This window comes from Puma concolor, chromosome B4 (assembly GCF_028749965.1).
Source record: "Puma concolor isolate L17-30 chromosome B4, mPumCon1.1.hap2, whole genome shotgun sequence".
NCBI lineage: Eukaryota > Metazoa > Chordata > Mammalia > Carnivora > Felidae > Puma > Puma concolor.
In genome coordinates this window covers 39,387,927-39,414,050 of record NC_141673.1, presented here as the reverse complement: position 1 = coordinate 39,414,050, position 26,124 = coordinate 39,387,927, and the positions used below count along the sequence as shown (strand labels likewise).

Genomic DNA, 26,124 nt, shown 5'->3' with positions numbered 1-26,124 from the left:
TCATAATGACATAACTTATTTTTTTCTCTTTATCCATATGTTTTCATTTCTAGGTTTCTAGAATATCCTGGGGGTGCCTACGTGGCTCAGTCGATTAAGCATCTGACTTAGGCTCAGGTCATGATCTCATGGTTCATGAGTTTGAGCTCCACACTGGGCTCTGTGCTGTTTGGAGCCCAGAGTTTGCTTCAGATTCTGTGCTTCCCTCTCTCTCTGCTTCTCCCCCGTTTGCTCCTTCTCCCTCTCAAAAATAAACAAACATTAGAATATCCTGAAAGATTATGTCTTTTTGCTACTATACTAGCACTACATCTATCTCACAAATCGGGCACACCCCACATGATTCAAGCATTGAAGAGTTCTATTTTACCAAATTTGGTTTCTATGAAAATACTGGTACAGATTTAAGTTTATAACCTTAAGTTTCTTTTTTTTTTTTAAGTTTAATTATTTGAGAGAGAGAGAGAGCATGAGTGGGAAAGGGTAGAGAGAAGGACAGAATCCCAAGCACGCTCTGCACTATCAGCACAGAGACTGATGCAGGGCTTCAACTCACAAACCATGAGATCATGACCCTAGCCGAAGTCAGGCACTTAACCCATTGAGCCAGCCAGGTGCCCCTAAAATTTTAATGTTTTAAAAAATTACATTTCTAATTATTTGGTCTGTTGCTTTTAATTTGTCCTCCTAAAAGTGTAGGGCAAGAAAAAAATTCACTATATACAACTTTCTTTCTTTCTTTTTAAGTTTATTTTTATTTTCAGAGAGAGACAGAGAGCAAGCAGGGGAGAGGCAGAGAGAAAGGGAAACAGAATCTCAAGTAGGCTCCATGCTATCAGTGCCGAGCTCAATGCAGGGTTCGATTCCACGAACCATGAGATCATGACCTGAGCAGAAATCGAGAGTCAGATGTTTAACTTACTGAGCCACCCGGGGTGCCCCGGGTACATAAAGCATTTTAGTTACCAGCATTTCTTTAGTTTGACTTTCTTTTAGAGATTCTGCAACATATGACTTCATCTGTACCAATGCACAGATCCGGAGAGATGAATACAACTGGTTAGGATGCTTGCCCTCTTGATGGCCCAGAATGCTCAAGCTACACTAAGCTTGATACTTCTCTTTCTCCTACTATTTCTTAATTTTCATACTGTCTGTATATGAACTCTTGTGAATTTTAAGCTTTTTATTTAGATACAACCGTTATTCCCTACTTTTGTAACAACTCCAGTGATTTCTCTGGGACAAGTCATTTTAAAGGTGAAAAAGAGTAACAATAAACTTGTTATTACAGGTTTAGTTTAAGAAAATTAATTCCAGAATAGAGTGAGGAGCTTGTTTATTCTGGAAGTTGGTTATACATATTTGGAAAATGTTATATATTCTAACCATCTCCAGGAAAATCACAACATGTTAAAGGCTCTGAGAAGAACCAAGGAAGAAACCTGTTTAACCGTAACTATGTATTTCCTAAGATTATTAAGTAGAACATACTTTTATGGTACACCTGTTATATGTGGAAAAGTGCTCTGTGAAACATCAATTTGGAAAATATGGCCCAATGGCCATTTTTTTTTAGCGATTCATTTGGTACTTACTTATGCATCCACTGTCCCTATGCAATGTATTGCTTTTTGGACTTCTCCCAGACGAGGAGAAGAAAAGAATAAAAGAAGATGAAACCTTAATGTGGTAGCAAATCTGGTTAAACAGAAAAACTAGAACAGCTCAGATGGCTGCATGTATCACTTCAGTATTTCAAGGGCTGCTCTGAAAGTAAGCATGAACATGGACTACTGAATCTGACTCCTCTATGTAATGGTCAAAATTTTCACATATAGTTTACGACAGGGAAATCTGCATTGCCATTTGTTCTTTTAATCCCCATGTTCTGCAAACAGAACTAATCAACCAGCACACTCTCTTCAAATGAGCCTCACTACTTTTTCAACAGTTTCAAGTTGCCATAAAAGTTAAATCTACCTATCATATCTGGTTTAACATATGTAGGTTAAGGGGATAAAAATTACTAGTCAAAAGACTTATAATATCTGTTTCTGTTCATTTAAATTTTCCTTACATTTGCTCCAAATCAGCATAAAAATCTAGCCTATCAATTTGTAATATACAATATGTTTCCTATTATTTTAAGAGTCCCCATCTGGCATTCAGTTCCTTCTCCTCTCTTGGGGTTCGTGTATAGAGCAGACCTCTGTGAATTAAACGTAGACAAGAAAGTTAATTCACATATTTTGTGTTTAATTAAAAAGAGCTGATCAAAAAGATAGCAGAATATATCAAACTCTACTGCTGCCTACCCCCCCCCCCCCCCCCGTTTATTTATTTTGAGGGAAACAGAGACAGTGTGAGTAGGGGAGGGGCAGAAGGAGAGGGAGAGAGAATCCCAAGCAGGCTCTGCACTGGTAGCCTGACGCGGGGCTTGAACTCATGAAACTATGAGATCATGACCTGAGCCAAAACCAAGAGTTGGACGCTTAACCGACTGAGCCATCTAGGCCCTCCTCTATTGTTGCCTTAAAAAAAAAAAAAAGAAAGAAAGAAAGCTTATTTATTTATTCTAAGAGAGAGAGAAAGTGCAAGAGCGGGGGAGGAGGAGAGAATACCAAGCAGGCTCTGCATTGCCAGCAGAGCCCGATGTGGGGCTTGATCCCACAAACTGAGCTACCCAGCTGCCCCTCAAACTCCACTGCTGCCTTAACTTACTATATCATACTACATCTCTTTCTTAAAACTATATAGGGTGCATAATTTTACTCCTTAGTAGTCTTAGATGGCTTACCATTTTCTGAGCTACTGGAAGGTTATTATTTTTAAAATAAGGATTTTCTAATAATTCCAATTATTCTATTTATTATTTCACTGATTTATTGGTTGAAATATATTTATTTATAATATTTATATTTTGGGTAATCAACAAATAACATCTTTAAAAAAATGAAAACAACCCTTCTTTTTCATTCAGCTTTTTTCCTTGCAGAGGGAAGATAAATGAGCAAATGCAAGCTGGCTGAGCCAAGGGAAAAAGGTGGAGGAGAATAATTATACAAAGCAACAGTTCCACATGAATTCATGTTACAAACTTGAACTTATTAGTAAGATACTGCTTTGTATTTTGAAAAGACTGGAGAATTAGAAACACTTAAAAAATGAAAGAATTTGCTATCATGCTATTTAAAGCTAACTTTTCTTCTCTACTTCCCACTCTGCTACCACTATTAATCCATTGGAAATCTTAACAAAAACAGAAAATCCTCATCCAATCCTAATCAATAAAAACAAAATTCAAGAATAGAATAGTTGAATTTAATAGTGAGTTTGGTAACTTTGCATAACATCTCAAAGTATATATGTGAGGATACCTAAAATAGCATAGATGTATTAACTTATCTTTTTAGCCACAATATATACTTAAGTCATAATATACACATTTTGAGGACAAATATTCAACTATACACATTTCAAAACCATTAACAAAATTTAATTGAAAGACAAACAGAAGAGGTCAACAATGTATTCAAAACTGCAAACAATTACTTGACGTGAAACAAAACACAAACATTATTATTGCAAACATCACTGAAAATGAGTAAGACAAACAAAATTTCTGTAATATACACCAGGGAAAATGTCAACAGATACATTTTGTTTCTTATGCTATTAAAATTTGTTCTGTTCTATTAATATCTCCAAATATTTAATTCTCAATCTAATTGTCTTCCAGGATTAATTCTAAGAAGCTGAAACTCAACTTTCTCCAACAAGTCTAGAAGTTAAAAATTATATAAATAAAATACTTATGTTACAGAAGAAGAAATTCTGACCTGGAGAGCATTCTAACCTTAGGATTAAAGGAGTAAAAAACCAAGGATTCCTAACCTTTCTGCCTTAACTTCCCCTACTCCATAAAAGCAAAGTCCTCAAGTTGATTTTCACTCAAAAATAATGATGGCTGCCTATGATCTTCTAATTTCTGTTGGCTATGTGGTCTGACTTGAAAACACCTCAAAAGCCTAAAACTAACATTAATGTATAGAAAAATGAAGAATTATTAAACTATGGTATGACCTATACTGGTGTTCAAATCACAAAATGCTAACTGCTTATAATGGTTTTATAGAACTATCACTAAATCTTACCATAGAAATAGTAATAAAACATAATCACGCTGACAAAAAATAAAGATGCAATGATAGGAAAGAAAATGTTTAACATTTAAAAATTTAATGTTTTGTTACTTTTCATATATTCACCACGAATATTACTGTAAGGACATTAATAACTTACTACAGGCCATGTACCATGCACCAGAGACAAAGCCTGTATATGAACACTACATGCCAGAACTATGACAAAGTTAATCTGGTTGGTATTTTAGTAAACAAACAAAACAAAATAAAAATCAAAACACCAGTTATGTAGCTAATTTAATCTCAACGGAATAAAATACAAAAAAGGTCACATTTAGTTTTTTAAGATTTTTTTTTTTCTCAAGAGGAAAAACAAAATTCAAAGCTAGTAACTATGCATGCTATAGCAGGAAAAACACTTGACTGATTCTCCTGTAATCTTGGGCCTCGCCTTAGTTCTCATTAAATCAAAGTGGAAAAGTCACTTAATATCTCTGGGTCTTAGTTTCTTATGTAAAGCAAGGCTATCACAAAAGAGGTAAGTTCCTTTCCACATCTGAAATTCCAAGCCAATTAGCAGCAGCATGAAGAAGTGAGCAACGCTCCTAACATTTAAGCACACAAAATAAATTCATAAATCCTTTAAAATATTTAATTAATGAGTCCCTTTTATGTACTGAATTAAAACTAAGAGAACGTATTCAAAGTGCTTAAAAATGATTTGGTTTACACATATGCCCAAGAAGCCTTTCTTCAAGAGAATCTTAAAATGAAAAGTCTCGGGGTGCCTGGGTGGCGCAGTCGGTTAAGCGTCCGGCTTCAGCCAGGTCACGATCTCGCGGTCCGTGAGTTCGAGCCCCGCGTCAGGCTCTGGGCTGATGGCTCAGAGCCTGGAGCCTGCTTCCGATTCTGTGACTCCCTCTCTCTCTGCCCCTCCCCCCTTCATGCTCTGTCTCTCTCTGTCCCAAAAATAAATAAACATTGAAAAAAAAAAATTTAAAAAAAAAAAAAAAAATGAAAAGTCTCGAAAGTAACAAAAACAGTTTAACATCCATCAAATTTTTTAATAATAGGAGGAAACAGAAGAATGAAAAATCTGTTTCTGTCATGTTACATCTAGTCTTCCATAAGTGTGACTGGGTGTGTTTAGATCTTCATCACAAAACCATCTTGAATGAAAACAACCACTAAAAAAAATGAAGATGGCTAAGTAGACAAGTGTCTGGCTCACTTCCTTGAAACAAAAACATCTATTCTGTCAGAGGGAGTCACCAAGCCTAAATGCTAGTAACTGCCAATTACATCAGTTCATGTAGTTCTGAGCTGATACAGGTTATTTCACTTATTAACCTACTGAAGAGATGGTCACCAACTTGACAAGGTTAAAAGGCAAAACAAACAACTTTCAGCACTGGGCAAGATACATCAGCAGTTCTATTAGGACCTTTACACACCTGCGTCTCTCCCTGACCTCTGATGTGGAGGAGACAGTGCCAGCAGTAGTTGTAGTCAGGGTTGTGGTTGAGGCTGCAGCATTTACAACAGTTGGAGCAACAGGGATGGTCACTGCCGTAGGAACACTGTCCTTTTCTTTTTCAGTACTATCCTCAGCCCACAAACGATTTGAGGTACTATCGCATCATAAGCAGCAACACAAAAAGAGAAAAGGAAAACAGCTAAACAATGAAAGCACTTTCTAGCAGCTGAAACATGTGACTACAGGGATGGATTTTTTTTAAAACATGAGGCAAGACATCTTTGAACTATGAACCAGAAGTCTCACCCAGAGCTGTCAAAGGGAGAAATTTACATTTTAAGCAGCCTGATTCCAGAAAAGTTAATAATTCAAGAACTTCGTTTTTCCCCAGACATGCATAATTGCCTCTTTTTGGAACCAATTTTTGCTTGTAAATAATTTTAAAAGGTAAATGAAAAAATCCAGAGCCCCACAATCTTCTAAACAAAAATGCATGCACATACATAAGCACACAGTAGGCCTGAACACAAAATGTTATCTGTGACTCACCTGCTTTGTGTGCCTGTTGAGGAAGAACCCGTTGTAATCTTTGTAGTAGTGCTTGTGCTGGAAAGCAGGCTTTTCTGAAGCCCAGCTGCAGAGGTAACTGTTGGTGTTGATGTGGTGCTTGGAACACTAGAACTAATCAAATCATCTTGTCTTCTACCAAAGGAGCAACTGAAGGAAAGAGTCATATCTATATAGGATGTGTCTGTATGTGTAGTCTACAGTTAATGTCTATACATTACACAGATACACAAGGCTAGGAAAAATCTAAAAAACTGTGTTCCTAAATACACCACCAGCTCCAGCACCAAGAGTTGCATCTACAACTTGCTAGAGTCTAGATGATTTCACTAATTTGGTAGTGTATCATTTTACTGCCTCCCACCTCCCTGGACAGGACTCAAACATGTTCTGATCTGATATTTTACGTTTCTCGAACTATTAACAGACCATATGGTCATGCCAGGCTGGGTCTGAGCAAAACACTTAGGTCTGGTTTTACTTAGGGAAAGTTAAGATCAACCTTTTTGAAGAAAAGTATTTTAGCAATGAGTCACATCCTTAGGAGTGACCCATGCCTGTATTATAATTGCTCATCTTTTACTCTTCTTTTTGGTTGTTTTTAACAGAGTAAATATTTATGGTTTTTGTCCCCCCTCCTCTCCAATATGACATTACCAACATTTCAATTCAAGAAATTACCATCTCTCTGAGTTCTAAGAAAAATGGAAACTTCCAGGTCACTAAATAATGCCCAGATCAATTAAGACACTGATCTATTTCAACTTCTCTAGTCAATTATATAAGGAGTTCCTTCTAAATATGCTACAATCTAAACGATGCTTCCTAATATATCAAATCTAATTATACATAATATATATAAAAGTAAAAACAAATTTTCATCTACCTCTAAGTATATATTCTGGACTTTTAAATGACGTTTTATTTAAACAATGAAAGCACGCATTTTCTTAATGATATTAAATTGAGGGCTCCAAACAAACTGCCTCATATTTTTATAAAAGAATGCATAAAAGTTACTTAAGAATTATATTACCTTTTATGGTAAGCTGATCCTTCATTAACTGAGCTATTCTTTTTGAGATCATCTTCCCATTTTCTTCTTGTATAGGAGCTACTCGTTCGTAAACTTGAAGAGTCTCTGTGAAAAGAGTATCTTTCAAATTGTGGTATATAATTTTAAAACAGGATTAAGAAAGCTGTCTATTAAAAAACATTAGTAGAAGCAGAAACTAGTAAAATCCCTTAAGAAAATACTTTGGAATATTTATTAAGAAATGAAAGTAATTCCAGTTCTAAGATTCTATCCCTAAGGTATAATCCTAACTACAGTGGGGAAAATTAAGATATTTACAGAAGTTTTACTTATGATCATAAAATACCAATTTAAATGTCCATATTTGGAGAGGGAAAATAGTTACTTAAACCTCAGTAGACCTACTCTATGGAACATAATGCACTGATGAAAACCAACGCTTACTGAAGATATGTATGAACACATAAGACTACGTATGAGATGTGAGGTAAAAAAAAAAAAAAAAAAAGTCAAGACACAAAACTGGATGTTATAACATGACTACAATTATATTTTAAAGTTCTCATACCCCATGTGCTGAAAATAGGAAGAAAGAAACTAAAATGTTGACAGTGATTAAGAGCTTTTTCTCCTTTCTTTCTCCTTTTCTGTAGGTTTCAACTATTTGGAGAGTCTGTACTAGATTAGTTTGTGACCTCATCTGGCACCACTGTCCCAACTACAATGTGTTTTGTTTTGATTTTGCCATTTCATGAATATACAAATCTGCATCTCCTCAGGACCTTCTATTTGGTGTTCTTCCCACAATCAATATATCCCACAGAGTTACAACAATGCTCATGTTTTCATTGTCATGCTAGGTAATAAAGATTTCATAGTAAAAACATAAAGCAAATCATAATGAATCCACCTGTTTTCTTTCTCTTCAATGTCAGATGTACTGGCTAGTCGTCTTGGTATTGTAGGTGCAACATATGCAAGTCTAGTTCCTTTACTATCTTTCTCCTACACAACAGGAAAAAAAATGAGTGAAAAATAAATCTGTGATTACAGGAACCGCTAAAAGTACTAAGGAAAGAGTATTCAACAATGTACAATTATACAATTACAATTATACAACCATAACAGTTTACTTTATAGTATTTCCACAGCTCCTACCTATACTCTTTAAAATTAATGTCTATTGGGGCGCCTGGGTGGCGCAGTCGGTTAAGCGTCCGACTTCAGCCAGGTCACGATCTCGCGGTCCGTGAGTTCGAGCCCCGCGTCAGGCTCTGGGCTGATGGCTCGGAGCCTGGAGCCTGTTTCCGATTCTGTGCCTCCCTCTCTCTCTGCCCCTCCCCCGTTCATGCTCTGTCTCTCTCTGTCCCAAAAATAAATTAAAAAACGTTGAAAAAAAATTTTTTTAAAAAAATAAAAAAAAATAAAATAAAATTAATGTCTATTAATAGTTAAATACTTTAAGTGCCAGAGGACAGCCTGTTCAAACCGATTTTCTTTTCTCCTTTAATCTAGAATTAGACAATATTTTAATATAAGGAAAAAAATTCCTCATTTTAATGACTTTTTCTAAATTTCTATAACAGATTATGTAAGGTAATGCAGTATAATATAATAAAATATTCTTATTTTTTTCCAGAGAAATAAGGTCTCGAATATGGTTAACTGGTAAGTCCTAATTATTTATGCTATGTAAGCTATTCATTACTTTGATATAACGTTAAAATATTCCAAACAAAAAATACTTAAGTTATATTTATCCAAATCCAGTTGAGAGTACAGGAGCAACGGTATGATACATTCCCACTGTACTGGCATCAAGTACTTGGAAAGTAATTAGGCAATCAATATATACAAAATAAAAAACTTTAAAATTACTTGATGAGAAATTCTATTTCTGATTTCTGACACAAAGAAACAAACACTTTAAACAGAGGGACAAAACTATATGAAAAAAAAGTACAAGCACTGGAAATATAGAAAAGAAATAATCCAGCAATATAAAATATATATGAATAAACTGCATACATTCTATTTGATATAATTTAATACTATCCTTCAAATACAGTTATTAAAACTACTGATTAAAAGGAGGTTGCTTTTGATGTAGCAGATATAAAACTGCAGATGCTAGATAAATGCAACTTACGAGTATAATTACATTCTAGAATAAATTCTAGAATAAATGCCCCCCAATATATTTTATTATAAACTGTCTAGTGGAGTAAAGCATTTAATTAAGTATAGTTTCATAATTTATTTTTTGAGCAAATCTGATCTTCCCAGTACTTACAGAAGCATACTTCGTTTTATTGCGCTTAACAGATACTGTGGTTTTTACAATTTGCAATTTGTTGCAACCCTGCATCAAGCAAGTCTATCCAAGCCACTTTCCAACAGCATTTGCTCACTTTGTGTCTCTTATGTCACATTTTGGTGATTCCCACCATATTTCAAGGCTTTTCATTATTATCATATTTGTTACAATGATTATAACTTGCTGAAAGCTCAAATTATGGTCAGCATATAAATATTTTTAAATTAAGGTATGTACATTTTCTTTAGACACAATGCTATTATACACTTAGGAGGCTACAGCATAAACATATATAAAATTTATGAGTATATGAGTATAAAATATACATAAAATTAGAGTGTATGTGGACATATATATATGTGTGTGTATATATATATATAGATATATATATATATGTATATGTGTGTGTGTGTGTGGATATATATATATATATATATATATATCCACACACATATACATACGGGAGAGAGAGGGAAGGCCTAAAAAGAGAGAATCTGAAGCAGGCTCCACACCCAGCATAGAGCCTGATGCGGGGATCAATCTCACAACCATGAGATCATGACCTAAGCCAAAATCAAGAGGTAGACGCTTAACTGACTGAGCCACCCAGGTGCCTTATATAAATACATTTCTTATATACAGTGGGAAACAAAAAACTCATTTGACTTGCTTTATTGCAGTGGTCTGGAGCCAAACCCACAATATCTCTGAGGTATGCCTATAATTCCATACTGACATTTGTTTAAGGTAGGTCTATTTGTATTATCGTGTAAAATTCATGAAGTCAGGTGAATTAAGTTGATACACAAATTTAATAATGACACAAAGTAGAAAATCTATCAGATTTCATGTTCCTGGAAAACAAATGATTAGAGTGTTGATAGAAACCAGATGATGAAATAAGTCACCTTTTCTTTATTATCCAAAGAGGAGGAGAGTCTGGGGCTCGAAGCTGAACGTATAACACCTGCAGTGTCTTTTTCTTTCTGAGCCTCTTTAGATGCTGTGATCTCTGCAAGTGCGCCATAACTGCCAGTCTTTCTAAGTCCTAACCTCCAAGATGCAGGAGACTCGTCTTTTCTCTCTTCTTCTTTGGGAGAAATCTTTGTGGCTGAGGTTGGAAACTGTTATTTTATTTTTAAGGAAAAGAAAACGTAATTATCAACACTGATCAATCCTTAAGCTGGAAATAACAAATTTACAGATAATATGTCTGAAATTATAGTTAATAGTTTCAGGAGAAACACTTTTACTAAGTAGGTTAATGTCTTAGTAAAAAATGTCAAGATCTAAAACTGGAAAAAAAATAGAACTATCTTTCCAAAAGTTAGATTTAAGAAAACACACTCCACACTTTATAGCACACAGAAAAATTATAATGCAAATACAGAGGACAGAAATGAGCACACCATAAGGACTTTAAAACCATGCATCTCTGGAACCAATATTCATATTAAACTTGTTATATTGTAACCTCATAAATCCTTGCACATAGGAATGCCTCACCATGGATTTTTCACCCTTATTGGGCACAAGAACAATGCCAGTTTTGCGCAAGCCCTGCCTCCATGATGCAGGATCTACTGATTCCACCACAGGCATGATAGGAGCAATGAAATCATACTAAAGCCAATTAAAATAAGACAGGTAAAGAGATAAAGATTGAAAGCACAAAACAAAAAGGAAGTTATAAACAAAACATACTTTTTTCTGTTTAAAAGAATTTTGTAACAAAACCCAATAACTGGGTAATGATCCAATCTTAAAAGTAACTGGGAACAAATCTAATTTTAGCATAAGAGAAAGAATCTGAAAGAATCTAATAAAGAAATTTCTAAAGCAATTAAAGGCACATGGAGCAAATATTATAGTACTTGAATGAACAGACTACTGCATTTGAATTTTATTTTTATTCATTTATATACTTGGGTTAAGAATTTTTTTTTTAATCCAGCATAATCAACAAAAAGTAATAAGTGATGTTATCTTCCACTTAGAATATTTAATTCAGTGTATTTTTAGTATCATAGCCTTAAACTTACTTTTTGATTTTACCACCAAATATTAATTTTAACATTTCAACTAAAAACTATTCTTTTGTACAAATATTTCATTTTCAAGGTTTCCAAGAGCCCTCAAAATGAAACATTTGTTGTCTTTAACCAGTTCATTTCATGAACTTCACTGTTTAAATATTTAACCACAGTTAAGAACAGATGGGTGAATATAGCAACTAACTAGTTGCTATATGCATAGGATATGGGTAATTAAAAAAAAAAAAAGAAAAAACACCTTCTTCCATATTTATTGCCAAAGTTTGATATAATTAGCATTTCAGAGTGCTTGCTTGTTTAAGCACCCAGAATGTCAGAGGGCTACTTCATAGACAAAACTATTATGATGGTAAGATATCTCTGGTACTTCTAGTAAGTAATTCCTATCAATAAGTTCATAAATAGCCTCATGATATACAGTGCACTGAGGCATTCCAGGGATGCCAGAATAAAATCACAAGGGCGCTGTAGTATACTTTCAAGTTTTGAGAGAAAGCACAGTGACATCTGTTGGACACGGCACAAATTGCCACTGTTAACTTACTTGCACTTAACTATTTAATAAATGAAACAAATACTTCTTTCGGCCAAGTGGCACTGTGAAAAAAATTAACAAAACATTAAGGATTCCACTGGATCTCTGCAACATTTTTTTTTTTTAATTTTTTTTTTCAACGTTTATTTATTTTTGGGACAGAGAGAGACAGAGCATGAACGGGGGAGGGGCAGAGAGAGAGGGAGACACAGAATCGGAAACAGGCTCCAGGCTCTGAGCCATCAGCCCAGAGCCTGACGCGGGGCTCGAACCCACGGACCGCGAGATCGTGACCTGGCTGAAGTCGGACGCCTAACCGACTGCACCACCCAGGCGCCCCATGTAACATTTTATAAAACAATACAGACACTGAGATGACCAGTTTTTGATTTCTGCGTCTAAACTCATAGGGACCATCCAAGAATAGAGATTGGCCAACTTTTCTGTAAAGGACCAGACTGTGAATTTTAGGCTTTGCAGACCACAGAGTCACTGTTGTAACTATTCATCCACAGTGTTGTACAAAAGTAACCACAGGTAATACATGAGAATAAATGTGGCTGTGTTTCTAATAAAACTTATTTAGATATACTGAAATTTAAGTTTGGGTTACAAAAAATTCTTTTGATTTTTCCCCTCCAACCATTTAAAAATATTAAAACCTTGGGGTGCCTCGGTGGCTCAGTCGGTTAAGCATCCGACTTTGGCTCAGGTCATGATCTCACAGCTTGTGAGTTCAAGCCCCGCGTTAGGCTCTGTGCTGACAGCTCAGAGCCTAGAGCCTAGAGCCTAGAGCCTAGAGCCTGGAGCCTAGAGCCTGGAGCCTGCTTCGGATTCTGTGTCTCCCTCACTCTCTCTGCCCCTCCCCCACTTGCTCTGTCTCTGTCTCTCTCTCTCAAAAATAAGTAAAAACAGGGGCGCGTGGGTGGCTCAGTAGGTTAAGCGTACGACTTCAGCTCAAGTCACAAAATTGCAGTCCGTGAGTTCGAGCCCCGCATCGGGCTCTGGGCTGATGGCTCAGAGCCTGGAGCCTGCTTCCCATTCTGTGTCTCCCTCTCTCTCTGTCCCTCCCCCATTCATATTCTGTCTCTCTCTGTCTCAAAAATAAATAAACGTTAAAAAAAATAAAAAAAAATAAGTAAAAACATTTAGAAAAATTTTTTAAATATATATTAAAACCAGGGGTGCCTGGGTGGCTCAGTTAGTTAAGTAGCCGACTCTTGATTTCGGCTCAGGTCAAGATCTCACAGTTCCCGAGTTTGAGCCCCGCATCGAACTCTGCACTGACAGTGCAGATCCTGCTTGGGATTCTCTCTCTCCCTCCCCCTATGCCCCTCCCCTGCTTGCACTCCGTCTCTCAAAATAAATTAAAAAAATATTAAAACCATTCTAACTTGTACAAAAACAAGTAATAGGCCAGTTTCACCCGACTACGGTTTGCTAATCCCTGCCTTGGAACCTCCCCAAAACTGGAAACAAAGTTACGCCTCCATGATAAAATAGATAACGTAACATTTACTGAGTGTTACAAGAGAAGCTAACATTTAACAGATGTTTACTCCCGCCAGTCCCTAAACTAAGTGCTTCACAGGAGTTATCTCGTTTAATCCTTACAACCACCCACTGAAATACTATTAATACTGCTATTTTACAGTTGAGAAAAATGAAGCAGTATTAGCAATTTAAAATGGACTTTTCTTGCACTGTAATGACTGATCTACCCCCATTCTGCCTAGTGTGAATTTGGATTTATTGGTTTATGTGTTTAAAAGTACCTTTCAATTTTACTTGGTCTGTAAATGCGTATCTCTGAAATATTCAACTATACCTATTCCCTGAAACTCTTCTTTTGGCTTTTGTAACAGGACACTGTTTTGACTTTCTTACTCCTTTGCCCACCCTCCTTCTTGGCCTTGTTGCTTTTGTCAGCACAGTCCTGCAACACAAGCATTTCAAGAGCCTGTTCTCAGATCTCTCATCTTCTCTTTCTACTTTCTTCTGCGGGCTGGGAACAGGGTCTTTTCTACTTCCTCAAGCTCAATATGAACTGTGCTCAGCTTATTTTCAAATTTATTATTTCTAGTTGAGTCTTATTCCTAAATTCCCAGTCCTAAATTTCTAATTACCTGGAGAATGGACCATCTAGAACTACAACTGGAACCTGAAACTCAACATACTTACAATCAAACACCTATATTTCCAAACTGGCTCTCCCTCAGTTCCCTAATTCTGTTAGTAGCACCAATAAATTTCTTCAATTCCCTGTTTGAAACTTCATAGCCATGTTAGACTTCTTCTCTGTCATTGTCCTTCATTTATAAATTAGCTGCCAAGTCTCTGAAACTCCTCTCCTTCTGAGGAGAAACTCTTCTCCTTCTAAGAACTGCCACTTCTCTAGTTTATTTTTTTTATCATCTTGGGCAACTTCAATGATTTTCTAATACATCGTCTTTCAATTAGTCTCTCACCTTCAAATACACCTGTACGTTGCTACCAAAATTATATTCTATAAAGAATAATTCTTTCACAGCCTTGTTTAAACATCTTCTGATTCTCTACTATCCATCAAACTAAAAATGTTACCAGAGAAATGAAGACATTCCACAATTTGGCTTTACTATTCCTGTTTTACTTTGTATATGTACTCTAGATATCAAACTAAACAATTTATTTTCCTGCAAAAGATTCTACATTGTCCCTACTTTGTTCACATTGTTTCTTTTTTTCCTTTCAGCAAACTGTACAAACTCTCCTGCTAGTTGAAATACTACTTACTCATTCAAGATCTCAAATGTTGTAATTTTATTACCTCAAATCAAATATGATCTCTTTCATTTTTAAACCATCATTCTGTATTTGTACACTTCTACTGGCATACTGCAATATACCACAGTATACAGTAGTTTTTTATTAAATTATTATTATACTTAATAATTGGATTCAATTAACCAAAGCATTTAATTCCAAGAAAATTCTGAATTTTTACCATCTAGTAAAGTAAATACAGTTTACCCTATCAGAATTTATGTGCATACAACAAAGTAGGCAATCTTTTTCTGAGATCCCAAACAATATTTATTTTTTAAGTTTTTTATTTTATTTACTTTGAGAGAGAGAGACAGAGAGAGAGAGAGAGAGAGAGAGAGAGAGAGAGAGAGAGAGGGAGCGCAAGCAGGGAGGAGGGCGGGGGAGAGAGACAGAGAGAGAGAAAATCTCAAGCAGGCTCCATACTCAGCACGGAGCCCGATATAGGGCTCAAACTCATGAACCATGAGATCACGACCTGAGCCGAAATTAACAGTTGGATGCTTAACTGACCAAGACACACATAGGAGCCCCAACCAAAAATATTTATTTTGACAAAAGAGGGGTATATAAAATTACTGTTACAATTTTAAAGATTAGAGATGCTTGAGTGGCTCAGTTGGTTGAGCATCTGACTTTGGCTCAGGTCAGGATCTCACAGTTCATAGGTTTGGGCCCACACTGGGCTCACTGCTGTCAGTGCTGAGCCTGCTTTGGATCCTGCTCCCTTCCCTCTATATCCCTCCCCCACTCACACTCTCTCTCAAAAATAAAAATACTAAACAATTTTTTAAAGATTACTTATTTTTAAAAATAATCTCTACACCTATTGTGGGGTTTGAATTCATGAACCCAAGATCGAGTCACATGCTCTCCCAACTGAGCCAGCCAGGCACCCCTACTGTTAAAATTTTAAATCATAAAACCAAACTGATGGTATTATAGAAAACATCTCCACAAATCATAAGCCTGATCTTACTGCTACAGAAATATTCTTTAATTTTAGCTGAAGAGTTAAGAACTTAAGGGAAAATCATTTAAGGCGAATATATCTATGTTTCTCTGTAGCTGCCACCCTGAGTTGTTAGAAAATATAAGTGATATTTAATACTGCTTTAGAGCTTCTGTTTTGTGATCTATTGCTTACCATGAGTGTATGAGTGTGTATTTATATATAGTTTATGCAATGGTGGAGAAAACAAAACTTAGCATACCTCTGTGCAAATATCAAAAGCAGAGTAGTGAGTGAGAATCTAAAAATAGAATTCTTAACTGCAAAATCTTTTAAAATGCATTTACAGATTAACAATTCATCTAAGGCAATTCATCTGTTAGGTCTCTAAGTTACAAGAAAATTCCTGAAACTAACTTAGAAACATTAAAATGCTGAATTAACATTACAAAGTATCACTGAACAAAATTAAAGGCTTTAAAAAGTCATACAAAATAAATAAGATTGCTCCATCCATTAAAATAATACTTCAAATTTTCTGTATACCACAACTTTGTTGATTTGAATAAAATTTGGCTACAAAACCCTTAAGGTTTTAAGACTGAAACAATATAATCTTCCAAGTAAGTTATGGTGCTTGAAATTGAGAATAAAGTGGAGTTTCTAAATATGCAAATCACAGAAAACACTTGTTATTATATCAGTTTAATTACAGAATCATAAGTAATTCTGAACAAGGATTTTTATAGCAAAGAGGTTAATCTAACGGATATTAAGAGCAATTAAGTTATTAAAATTTGGGGCTATGCTTGAGAAAAATATAGTTGATTGAAAGAAGTCCACTGTAATTGTTTGACTATAGCAGGAAAGAGACTGCTTAGCTAAATACTCAAAAGAATGAGAGCCAGTTTTTCTTGGCCAGATATTTCAGAGGGATGGAGCTTCTTGCAAACTTCTGATAATCCTATAGTTTTAACAGATAATAAATCAAAAAAGCTAAAGTTTGGTAATTACTGAAGAAGTATAGAAGAACTCTAGAATTAAATAAAGTTTAGTTAAAGCAGCCTATGTTGACTCCAGTTATACCATGATAATCATCTTGAAAATTCTGCAGAGAGATTGCCCCTGAAAAATTTCACTTTTAAGCATATATAATTATGATCTTATGAACATGAGTTCTACCTAATTTCAAGAAGCCCTCAGCTCTGGAATACAGAAGGTAAGATAAATCATTCATATAGTTTCCTGATATTCAAACTGTACCAGTGAAATCCATGCATTTCTACTACTATGAACCCACAATACTAATTTCCTTAGGAAGAGTTTTAGAAGAGGATCATTACTAGCGGTATGGATTTTCTCTAGTTTATTATTCTAAAGGGTTCACATTTTGATCACTTGAAGCCAAATCCAAAATTAGCAATACTGACAACATAATAGAAACACTATGGGAATTTAAAATCAAACCCACCCAAACCAAATAATGTCAGATAAGCAACAAAATAAGAAGTCCAAAGGCACAGACATGACAGTTAAATACAATGTACAATCCCTCAGTGGACCCTTGATTTCAAGAAAAAACAAACAGAAAAACATTAGTAGGAGGACAACTGAAAAAATCTTCACTATGGTTTGTATATAATGATCACAGATCAGAGTATTATATCAAAGTTAAATATCTTAAATAGTTTGTATATAATGGTTTGTATATAATGGTTTGTATATAATGATCACAGATCAGAGTATTATATCAAAGTTAAATATCTTAAATAGGATCATTTTAGTATGGGAATGAAGGATAATGCTTTTGTATTTAGGAGATACATATTCAAGTATTTAGGGGTAAAGTGTTATATTGATTGCACTCAATTCTTAAATGTTTCCACAAAAAAGTGTGTGTATGTGTGTGCATATGTGTGTGCGTGTGTATGTAAACAGAGAGGGAAATGAATATGCTCATTAAAGACAAGTAAGGGTTGGTGGGGAGAAGCCTTTAAAAAGAGAAAGCAGTGGTAAAAAAAAACCAAAAACAAAAAAAAAAAAACACCCACAAAATAAAACAAAACCTGTAATCTTTAATTTGGGTCAAATGAAGTACAGGTTCTGGAGTAGCAGGGAAAAGCAAAATCTTTAAAAATATCAACAAACTAGTTGGAAAGCACTGTTTGGTGGAGAAAAGGAAGCAAGAGGACAGAGCCCACGTGGAGAACAGAATAAAGGAGAAGAGGAAGAAATGAAACTAACATTGTGGGAGTACTTTGTCACTAGCCAGGCTCTCTCTCCACCAACACTTACAATGCTCACTTACTCTTTTGTTTTTGTTTTGTCTTTCTTTCCCCTGACAGATAAGAAGACAGTACCTTGCTAAAGGGGGAGAGGGGTTCAGGTGTGGATCTCTGCTTTGTCTGACATCAGAGATCATGCTCTTATGGCATACCATACTTGCAAATCTAGTGCTTTGTAGAGTTAGAAAATCTAGATTCCATGTAAGAAACACAACAGATGAGGGGCACCTGGGTGGCTCAGTTGGTTGAGCATCTGACTTGGCTCAGGGCATGATCTCGAGGTTCGAGAGTTTGAGCCCCACATTGGGCTCTGTGCTGATACCTCAGAGCCTGGAGCCTGCTTCACATTCTGTGTCTCCCTCTCTCTCTGTCCCTCCCTGCTTGTGCTCTCTCAAAAAGGAATAAACATAAAAAAAAAAAATAAAAATAAAAAAAAGAGAAAGAAACACAAGATGAACAAGGGGAAGGGAAGGAAAACTAAGATAAAAACAGAGGGAGGCAAACTATAAGAAACTCTTAACTACAAAGAACAAACTGAGGGTTGTTGGAGGGGAGGTAGGTGCGGGGCGGGGGGGGGGGTGGGCTAAATCGATGATGGGCATTAAGGAGGGCACTTGTTGGTATGCACACGGGGTGTTATACGGAAGTGATGAATCACTGGGTTCTATTCCTAAAACCAATACTGTACTGAATGTTAACTAACTTGAATTTAAATAAAAACAAAACTAAACAAAAAAGAAAATCTAGATTCTAGCTCTGTCCTTGACTTGTGGTAGTATTTTTTGTGCTTAACTCACACACATGTGAAATTAACAAAATGTACCTTTACTTATCAACAGGGATAAAGGATACAAAACCCATGTTTCTCAAAAATTCAGTACAAATAAAAAATACAAAGCCATTAGTTTTTATGTGCAAACTAATACTTTAAAAATTATATTAAAAAAAAGAATGTAATATGGTTCAAAGAAAATCTCAAGTCAAATTAAAAAGGAAAAATACATTCTTGTTCTAAACTTTACTTTTGGAATAAAGTATACAAATTTAAGAATTGTCTTAATACTTTAGTACTTAAACAGAATAGATGTATTTTTAGCAAACAAAAATTTGGCTTACCTTTTTAATAGGTGACGTAGGTGTGGCCTGACCAGATGACACAGGTGTTGTAACAGCTACAGGAGCTGCTTGTGTACTAGATGTATTGGCATTAGTTACAGAAGCCATAGGTTTTGTCTTATCTATCACAAAAACACAAAAAAACATGGAGTCAAGAGTTGGTATGGACTACTTCAATGTCTAGATAAACAGTATTTTATATTCATTTTTGCTTAAGGTTTTGATAATTCAAGTCTTTTACCATTTTTATCCCTTTTAACAAGTGAATTTTTCAAGGAGTTCCTAGAAATGCCTCAATATGTATGCTGAAATACATAACAGAACATGATGACAAACAACAAAGCTTCTAAGAATAAAAAGCAAGAACGGAATCTGACTTTTGTACTTTTAACACTAAAAATATAAAAAAAAAATTAAGTTGAATGCATGAATACAGTGTAAGTATAAAGATTAAGTACATAAAATATTAAGTGTAAGTAAAAAGATTACAAGAGCTATGCAATTTTTCTAATACATCTACAATTTACCTTGCTTATTTAAAACTCATAGTTCCTCTTTATTCCAAGAAATTTAAAAACTGCTTTTTGTCAATAATCAGCTTATTCTCCTGTCAAATAGTATGCGTAAGTGTCATAAGGAGCATGCCTGCTCACCACTAAAAAGTCTACACTTAAATGAGAATATCAGTTGAATTAAGATTTAAATCTCTTTTCACAATGTATTGAGACAATTTCTAATTAACAATGAATTACTTAGAAAAAGATTTTTGAAAATTTAATGAAAATCAATCTGATGCTAGAAAAAATTCAGACTGGATTTGAAAAAGTTACCTATAAATTTAAATCTATAAATTAACAGTAATTTATAAATGGGGCAGAAAGGTTTACTTTTCAAATGGTCAAAGATCATTTATCTAGTTTTAAAGTATTTCTTTAGTTTCAAAATGGGGGAGGACAGGTGGCATTCTACACTTTTGGGAAGAAGTATAGTACATACTTTAAAACCCTAAGAGATACTCATTTTCATTATACCTCTCTTCCTCCTTTAGGTCACTTTTCCAAAATAAGTTTCTACCTTATCATTATTTTATGCTGTTACACTTTATAAGTAGACAATATTAAAATATTCTTATCTTTAGGGCAAGTATAAACTTTCACTAAATAGTTCTGATTTGCATTGATTCATTCAATTCTATTTGTGACTAAGAAAATATCCACAAGAGGTTAATAGGGTGAAAGCATCATATCTCAAACTATACCAAAAAAGGACAAGACTAAAGTGACACATTTAAAAATCACTAAAGTCTTAGGTTTTTGAATAAAGTGAATGAGCTAAACTCAGTCTCATAAACTTTATTCTCAATGCTAAACAATACCTCTTTATTCAACAGAAGCCAAGCCTATTCGGCATAGTTAAGTACAAATCATGCATAATCTATTAGACCATCATCCTGGAAAACAGTCCACCTAACAGGAGAGTAACACAACAAATATTTATCAAATGTTTCCCTATTTCAAGTGCTAGGTACTGGGTCCTTAAGTTACTGTCCTACGTACTAGGGATGTATCAGTTGATGAAAAAACCAAGTATCTTAACTGCATAGAGCTTACAGTCTAGTAGGAAGAATAAATAATAAACAAGATAAAAATTCAATGATTTTTTTCTCCTTTTTTCTTTTGGTTTAAAAATTTGCTTTCCGATTAGTTAAATCTACACATGAAAGTTAAAATGTATATACATGTATGTAAACATTTAGCCTTCGTTTAAGAATAATAATGAAACAAACCTCAAGTGCCCACCATCCAACTTAATATTATTAATATTGTTAAAGTCCTTCTATAATTTGATTTCATTGAAGAATAAAAGTGTCAAGTTCTAGAGGAAAACAAACCAAACAACCTGAAAGCAAAAATATGCTTCCCTCCTCATTCCCTCAACTACCTCTAAAATTTACAAATCATTTGGAAGGAAATTAAACTTTTGGTTGAGTTCCTAATTTCAGCTGATTTATGAGGAAAATAACACTCATAAAAAACAAACTCAGTAAATAATTTATGAAAGAAAATTCAGCAAAATAGTTACTTTACATCAAATAGTTTCTCAAGGAAATAACCTTACAAAAAAGTAGAAAAAGAAATAGTTTAGAAATTGTCAAATCAAGCTGTAGCTCTACAGGGAAATGACTGCTTTCTGAAGCTTGCCAAATAAAGTATGATAAAACCTTGTTGATATTAAAAGAGTGAGACAGAGCAAACCATACAGCATTTACAAGGATTAATTCTTGAGATAGAGTCAAATTTTCCTGGCACAACCAACCACTAGCAACAGGAAGAACAAAATTATGATAATACAATACTTCAGAGGGATATTTAAAGTTAGTTCAGTGAGAAACTGAGCAGAGAGTGATTGGTATGCTTAAACTCCAAACGTAGAATACAATGCAATTTGATGGCAATTAGTTCTATTTATAGTTACAAAATAGTACAGTTTAAAGAACTATCCGGATCATCTGGTCTAATTCTTATTTTACAAGAAAGAAAATTTCAACCAAAAGAGGTCAGACTTGCTTGTTAATGGCAAGACTGGCCTAAATCTGAAGTCTTGTTTGTTTTAAATAGTTCTCCAATGTCCAACACGGAACAGTAAATTGTATAGAAGGGGCCAATTAAGAATGCATTAGATAACAAAACCGCAGAAATTCCTGTGAGATGCTTGGATTCTTGAATTCTATTATGTAAGTAGTAATAGACCTCACACATTACTTAAAAGATCTGCGTGCTAGTTCTAGTTTTCTTGTGCATATGTACATATACTTAGTTTTGTAATGACGAATTTTACTACATTGGGGGCCAAAGCAGATCTCAAAGGGGGTAGATTAACCGTATAAAAATAACTTTAAAACTTGTGAAATATCTGAGTGAATTTAAATATCAATGCTGTCATTTCATTTCCTAGTTTTCATAAAATAAGGGAAACAGAACAAATTTAACTGAAATGGTATTAAGTAAGCATTTATATTGATCATATTTAAACTAGTAGAGTTGAATTTTATAAAATTATTATGCAAAGCTAGCATTTATTATGAAGCACTCTTATAGAGTATCCATATAAAGTATTATTTTCCTATTTTTATGGAGAAATCTATGATTAAATAAGTTAACCACAAATACAATTACACTCATGAATCAGCCTGTGTTCTTAAACACTGTGCATGCCCATTCTCATATAATTTACTTTTATAATTAGAAACATTTTAATTAGCAGGTTATAAAAATGAATTATAATATTCAGTGATTACCTGTTGCTTTAGTTTCCAATTTTACCCAGACTGTCACCAAGGCAAAAGATATGCTGACTCACCTGACCAGCCATATGACAGCAATAAATTTAAAAATTATATACCTCGGGAATAGAATCTAGCCATTTATATAACTAAAAAACTCTTTGTGTATTACCAAAAAATAATTTTCCTATAGGATTAGTAAATTTCAAAAAAAAGGAATTTAAAACAAACAAATGGAGCACCTGTATGGCTCAGTTGGTTAAGTGTCTGACTTCAGCTCAGGTCATGATTTCTCGATTTGTGAGTTTGAGCCCCTCGTCAGGATCTGTGCTGACAACTTGGAACCTGCTTCAGATTCTGTTATTTCCCTTTCTCTCTGCCCCTCCCCTGATTGCATTTTGTGTGTGTGTGTCTCTCTCTCTCTCTCAAAAATAAACATTAAAAATAACTAAATAAATAAGACACACACACTACCTGGCGACAAAGCTGGCCTTTATCTGCTTAGCAACATTTTGGTTTTTTGTTTTTTAATTTTTTTAGTGTTTATTTTTTTTCAGAGAGAGAGACAGAGACGGAGACGGAGACGGAGAGACAGAGCACAAGCAGAGGAGGTGCAGAGAGAGAGGGAGGCACAGAATCTGAAGCAGGCTCCAGGCTTTGAGCTGTCAGCACAGAGCTAGATGCAGGGCTCGAACCCACAGACTGGGAGATCATGACCTGAGCCAGTCAGTGGCTTAACCGACTGAGCCACCCAGGTGCCCTGCAACATTTTGCTTTTAATGAGACAAAGGTAATCAGTATCTTCTTTGACATGTGTTTATTTAGTAAACTTTAGCTTCCCACATTTTCTCAGAGGAAATATTTTGCTCAGTGAGTAAAAATAAAATGATCTAAAACTGTTATTTTGTCTAGAGGAAATATAAGGAACCCAAGAAATTTTAGGGCTTTAATTTGTATTTACCGATGATGACCATTAGGTCCTGATAATGATAATTCTTCCTGTTTTTTTTTTTTTTAAACGTTTATTTATTATTCAGAGACAGAGAGAGACAGAGCATGAGCATGGAGGGGCAGAGAGGGGGGAGACACAGACTCTGAAGCAGGTTCCAGGCTCTGAGCTGCAAGCACAGAGCCTGACGCGGGGCTCGAACTCACCAACCGCAACATCATGACCTGAGCCGAAGTTGGACACTTAACCGACTAAGCCATAATTTTTTCTTTGACCAAAACATCTTAATGGAAATGGAATATTTTGTGTGTGATAAATTTACATGTTAAAACGGCAGGTTATACAACTCAAATATGGCAATACTGGAATTTCATGGTGCTCAGAAGATTTGAGTGATTAGCTGATGCAGAGTAAGTTATTATTTATTATTATAAAACATCTGGTAATTACTTCTGAATGTGTCAGTGTGTAAAAATAGACTGGAAGATAAAATGAAAATACTGAAGATAGTGACTGACTTTGGAAAGAAAGGAAAGGGAAGTAGATTAGGGCTCCTGGTTAAAGACAACTGTAACTTTTTAAATTTTATTAAAAGAAAAATTTGAAGCAAATATAACAGTCAATAGCTGTTCATTCTTGGTAGTTGGAATATGAAGGTATACTTTCCTGTATCTTCAAAATTTCTCTAAACAAAGCAAATCTCCCCACATCCCATAGGAAACTATCTTGATTCAGTCTCAGCTTTCTAAAACTTTACTCTTGTTTAGGGAATATTTGGGAAGATATCAGGACCAGCTTTCTGGACCTTTGAGCCTCAGAAAAGTATCAGGAGCATTAGTTAATTGTTGGGAACCCATTTACACTCTACCTGCACCATCCTAAGGAAATCTTCACCTTCTTCAAATCTAAAAATACAGGTCAGCAAAAAAACAAAACAAAACATAGAGGCGAGTAAGGGCCTCCAGGTCATTAGACAATAAATTCACAACCATACTCAAGTTTTTAACACTCCCTGAAAGGTAATTTACTGGCTTCTCAGGTATCTGAACAAGTAGCAAGTCAATCAGAAAAGCTACAAAATTAAAGCCTGATCTTACCTTACTTTACAGTGCATCAAAATTCATGGAAAATCCAGTTATGCTTCAAATTTTACCTGTTTCAGCTTCTGATTCTGAGTCGTCTTCCTCATCTTCTTCACTAGAGCAGCTAGACTCATCTTTCTTTCCTTCTTCTTCATCATCAACTTTTTCTTGTTCCAAAGATTCAATACGGGATGCATTTTTCTCTGGCTCAATAATCAATGTCTCTTTGCTGTGCAAAGAAAATAGCTTTCAAATGAGTATAAACACAAAAAGCTAAATACGTTAATTTTTCTCAGATCCACAAAGTCTAATAATCACGTTCATGGCCATGATGCCAATTCATTCATGACATTAACAAAAGTGACTTTAATATTTTACTTACTTTTTAAAGGTCTTCTGTGACTGATTATTGTCCATATTGGCTGTTGATTCAATTAATGGAGATTTCTTCTCCCGTTTTTCACTATGGAGCTTTATAAAAGTTATGCAAAGGAAAATAAGAATAGTATTAAAATGGTATTAATGAGTAAAATACAGAATTTAAAATAAAGTAGTTTTTCAAACATGAAACAAACCCAAAACAAATAAAAGATTTAAGTTTTAACTGGAAAAAAAGGAGGGGAGGGAAGGCAGCTTGGATAAAGAATAAAAAGGACTAGATAGTTAAAAAGCTACGTGAAGAACAAAGTTGAATTTTTTAGATCTCTCCACTGTTAGATCACTGAAAAAGTCAGGCTCCATCAGCCACTTAATATGCCTGATGATATTTTACTTAAAAATGTTTCCTACTTACATAACTTCTTCAATATCTAGGGCCTATTTTAGAGATCTGAGATTTTCTTCTAAGCAAACTTTGTTATGAAATTACAAAAACATGTTATCTTGAGTAGATACATTACAGAAGTATTCATTTTGTGAAAGGGAGATAAGAGAAATGGGAATAAGCAATACAAAAGACTGAACACTACCACTATTCCTTTACTCTTTTTCACTGTCATTTAGTTTGACTGACAGGACTAACTTAAACCAAAAGCATAAAACATCACAAAAATACTTTAACTGTCTGAAAGTTAAGGCTTTAGAAGAATTCTAATTAGAAGAATTCACTAATAGAGATAATATTTAGATATTCATCAAACATACCAGATTTTGTTTCTTTTGCAACTCTTCCAAATATCCTAAAATATCTTCATCTGCTACATCAAATGCTGTCTGGCCCTAAGTAGGAAACAAAGAGGATTGGTAATGGTAAAAAGTCAACAAACTATAAAACACCTCTGGTTGACTCTGTATAATTATACAGAAAAGTTAGAAAACATTTGTTACATATGTAGTTTGTTATGTATGTAGTAATACAACAGCATATGACTTAACAGAGATGTATGAGAAACCCATGTGAGAGAAAAGCAGCTGATACACCACCCCTTACTTTTGGTAACAGCTTTACTGAGATATGACTCACCATACAGTCATTTAAAGTGTAAAATTCAACTGTTTTTAGCATTCACAGAATGTTAC

At 34.7% G+C, this 26,124-nt stretch overlaps 1 protein-coding gene across 11 annotated transcripts in view; it reads right to left on the bottom strand.

The window, feature by feature from the left end:
- The window catches only part of PPP1R12A (protein phosphatase 1 regulatory subunit 12A), a 160,409-nt gene that overhangs the window by 38,996 nt on the left and 95,289 nt on the right, over positions 1 to 26,124 (bottom strand). For 5 of the 11 annotated variants that reach the window (XR_015253468.1, XM_086712740.1, XM_086712743.1 and 2 more), the window contains exons 6-15: positions 25,750 to 25,824; positions 24,989 to 25,077; positions 24,678 to 24,835; positions 19,293 to 19,414; positions 11,052 to 11,168; positions 10,454 to 10,669; positions 8,139 to 8,233; positions 7,229 to 7,333; positions 6,175 to 6,342; positions 5,603 to 5,779 (exon numbers count right to left, since the gene is read on the bottom strand). Coding sequence is in view for 10 of the 11 variants with exons in the window: in XM_086712740.1 (XP_086568866.1) it covers positions 5,603 to 5,779; positions 6,175 to 6,342; positions 7,229 to 7,333; positions 8,139 to 8,233; positions 10,454 to 10,669; positions 11,052 to 11,168; positions 19,293 to 19,414; positions 24,678 to 24,835; positions 24,989 to 25,077; positions 25,750 to 25,824 (1,322 nt within the window). In the remaining variant the exon portion in view is untranslated. The remainder of the gene's footprint in view (positions 1 to 5,602; positions 5,780 to 6,174; positions 6,343 to 7,228; positions 7,334 to 8,138; positions 8,234 to 10,453; positions 10,670 to 11,051; positions 11,169 to 19,292; positions 19,415 to 24,677; positions 24,836 to 24,988; positions 25,078 to 25,749; positions 25,825 to 26,124) is intronic. The other 6 variants (XM_086712742.1, XM_086712747.1, XM_025926734.2 and 3 more) reach the window with 4 other exon arrangements.